The sequence below is a fragment of the Alligator sinensis genome, unplaced genomic scaffold (assembly GCF_000455745.1).
Source record: "Alligator sinensis unplaced genomic scaffold, ASM45574v1 scaffold1241_1, whole genome shotgun sequence".
Classification (NCBI taxonomy): Eukaryota; Metazoa; Chordata; order Crocodylia; family Alligatoridae; genus Alligator; species Alligator sinensis.
Genome location: NW_005842202.1, coordinates 543,518 through 546,575, shown reverse-complemented (window position 1 = coordinate 546,575; position 3,058 = coordinate 543,518). Strand labels below are relative to the sequence as shown.

At 60.9% G+C, this 3,058-nt stretch overlaps 1 protein-coding gene across 1 annotated transcript; it reads right to left on the bottom strand.

Annotated features, from left to right (window-relative positions):
- Positions 1 to 641: 641 nt before the first annotated feature.
- Positions 642 to 2,992, bottom strand: HSPB2 (heat shock protein family B (small) member 2). The gene is made up of 2 exons (XM_006026642.3): positions 2,814 to 2,992; positions 642 to 1,578 (listed from the first exon to the last, which is right to left on the bottom strand). The coding sequence occupies exons 1-2, from the start codon at positions 2,905 to 2,907 to the stop codon at positions 1,127 to 1,129; spliced, it is 546 nt and encodes a 181-aa protein (XP_006026704.1). The 5' UTR covers positions 2,908 to 2,992; the 3' UTR covers positions 642 to 1,126.
- Between the last annotated feature and the right edge of the window lie 66 nt (positions 2,993 to 3,058).

Genomic DNA, 3,058 nt, shown 5'->3' with positions numbered 1-3,058 from the left:
CGGTTCACTCCAACCCAACGCCTGCGTTGCCCTCAGTGTGCACCCCTCTCCCAGCTGCCAGGCCTGTGCCAGTTTCCCCCACAGCCAAGGAACCCATTCTGCAGCTGCCACGTGGGCCCAAGGATCCATCGGCTGCCATTTGGGCAGGTGCCTTAGAGTAGCTGAGAATCAGGCCTCATCTGCAGATGCAGATGCAAGCAAAAGACCCTCTGATTCTGGGTGACACCTTCCAGAGGACTCCTGTCCCTGCATGCAGGTGTGCCAGGGCCCCCATGTGCAGCCCATGACAAGGCATTTCAGCTGCTGTACTTGGCGCAGGAGGGGGAGGCGCGTGCCATCTACCGGCTCCCTGCACCCAGCCTCGCGGCAGCTGCAGCAGGCTCCAATGCACACAATCCCCCTCTGACACCATCAGACTCAGGAGACGCTCCCCTTGCACCCTGTAGCATCATGGCCAATGAACCCTTGGCTGCCGAAAGCAGCTGGAGGGCCAGATGCACCCACTGGGCCAGGCCGCTGAAGCTCATACAGCTACAGCAGGTCTCCTGGGCAGCATCAGGCCATGCAGGTTTCTTGTTGCATTCAGGGATCATGGCGGTACCTCCCTAACACGAGCGATAGGAATGGAGAGCAAGCCAGGAGGGGCTGGAGCCACATTTATTCCTTGTTCTCGGCAGAGTGGCTGGGACGTTTACATACCGTCAGGGCCTTGCAGCCCCCAAAGTCTTCTGCAAATGTCAGCCGCCGCTTTACAGATCCACCGCCCACCCCTGAAATGCAGCCACCTCTGGGGCAGAGCCAGCAGCTGGTGAACAACCCACAGCAACACAGCAGGGCAGCTGATGGCAGGAGGGGATGCTGGTCCCTTCTGAACGGCCGAGCAGGTAAAGTAGCCTGGACTCCATCTGTTTGAGCAGTGCTTGAACTAGGAGCAGCCGGACATTACAGTGCCCCGCTCCCCTGGTATCATTCTCCCCTCTTTCTATCGCTCCACTGCATGCCCCCTTTTGTAGGAAGCAGCCTTCAGGAGTGGGGGTCCTTTCTGGCATGCACCCCCCAAGCCGGCAGTGCCTGGCACAACCACACTCACCCCCCACCCCCAGTTCAAGCAAAGTGCCCGGATGTCTCAGGGCTTGACATTCCCCTTCCCTTCTTCTGGGGACTCTGCCTGTCCCGGGGGCTGTTCCTGGCGGGTTATCTGCACCTCGTTGACTCTGGCCTTCACCTCCTTCCCGGTCCTGGGAGCCACTATGGTGAGGATGCCGTCGTGGGACAGCGTGGCTCTAACCAGCAGCGGGTCAACATCCATGGGGAGGATGTAGGTGCGGGTGAACTCGCGGGAGATGAAGCCGTGGCGGTCGGCCTTCTGGGGGTGCTGCCCCGTCACCTCCAGCAGGTTGTCCACGGTGCGGACAGCGAGCTCGTCGGGAAGGAAGTGGCAGACGTCCAGGAACACCTGGAACTTGTGGTCGTTGAGGCTGATCTCCGAGATGCCCCTGTCCAGCTGCTTGTTGATCCGGGGCCGGATGTAGTAGCCGTGGTATAGGGTGGGGGCCAAGATCTCAGATGGGGACAAGCCTGGGAGAGACACAATGAGGAGGAGATGGTTTCGTAGCACTCGCAGGGGACCAAGGTGAGCACAGAGGATGAGAGGAGGACAGGGGGGGAAGAACCCGGGACATGGCAGGCAGCTCTTGGCTCTGTGCAGGCTGCAAACAGCTTTGCCCTCCCGTGCATCAAACTGCAGCAGTGCCGCTCATGGGCACAACCCTTTGCCATCCACCCAGTGCTGCTGTTGGCCAAGTCAGGGGTTGTATCTGGCTGCAGGTGCAGCTGGCTGGGCTGATGGGTAGCATGGGTGCCATGTGGACAGAGCATAGCCCCATGGCACCCACCCCAGCCAGGGGCTGGCACCCAGCTTTCGGGTTGAAGAGGGAATGGCTGGGCAGTGGGTGCTGCATGAAGCCCGGTCCCAGGGCAGGACAGGCATAGAAAGTGCTGACTGGAGACAGACTGGCACGAAGGACTAAATCCCCCTGGGTGGCATTGTCCTGTGGGCTTTGCCTTCCCCCCAGCCGGGCTGGCGCTGAATGGTTCTGCTGCCTCCTGCATTCTTTCAGGGCTGCCTGCTGCTGCTCTGCCTTTGTGCACAATGGCCCAGCTCAGCTTTTCCCTGCTGCCCCAAGGCCACAGCCATGTCCCCTGGGCCAGCACTTTGCAAATGCCCCTAAACCTAGGCCTTGCCAGCTGCATTTCAAAATGGGCTGTCCTGTCCCATCCTGGCCTGGGCAGGTGAGCATCCCCGGTGCCAAGGTGTGCGGCAGAGGAAGGGGTGGAAGCTCCCTCGATAAGACACCCCTTCACAAGTTAAGACATGGAACCAAGTTCTCCAAACAGCCTGGGGACCCCCCCTTGCAATCACGCAGCCACACGCTCCTCTGGGGGCCACAGCAGGTCTTGGCTGAGTGCCTGGCGCTTTGCTGGGCCAAGCAGACTGTCTATGGATGGCTGGAGAGCATGCATCAAGGGAGCAGGGGCAGGATTTGGCTTGGCATTTGCTGCCTAGGCACAAACAAGGAGAAGATGTGGGAGGAAGGGGCGAAGCAGGAGGGGACAAGGAGCCAGGAGATGCAAAACACAGTGACCCTCATTCTAGAGGCTCCTGTCATTCCCCCTCCTGCCTGCCATGCATGGGGCTTAGCGTGTCCGCAGGAGGGGAGCCTCCCAAGGGATGCGCTCCACGCGCCAACAGGAGCAACCGGAGCGGCAGGGATGCCGGCAGGGACCTGGAAGGGCCCCATCCTGCTCCTTACCTTCCCCAAAGTTCTGGTCATACATCTTGCTGGGGTTGGCGAACTCATACTCGGTGCTCATGGGGTAGGCGTGGGGCACCGCGCGCTCAGCCATGGTCAGCGGGGAGTGGCCCGGAGCGCCGGCTGCCTCTGCGAGCGAAGGCTGCGGAGGGTGAGGTTTTAATCGGGTGAATTCCAGAGGGAGGAGTGCGAGACACCAATACGACCAAAATAGACTCGCGGCCTGGAGCGGCGCTGAGCCGGCC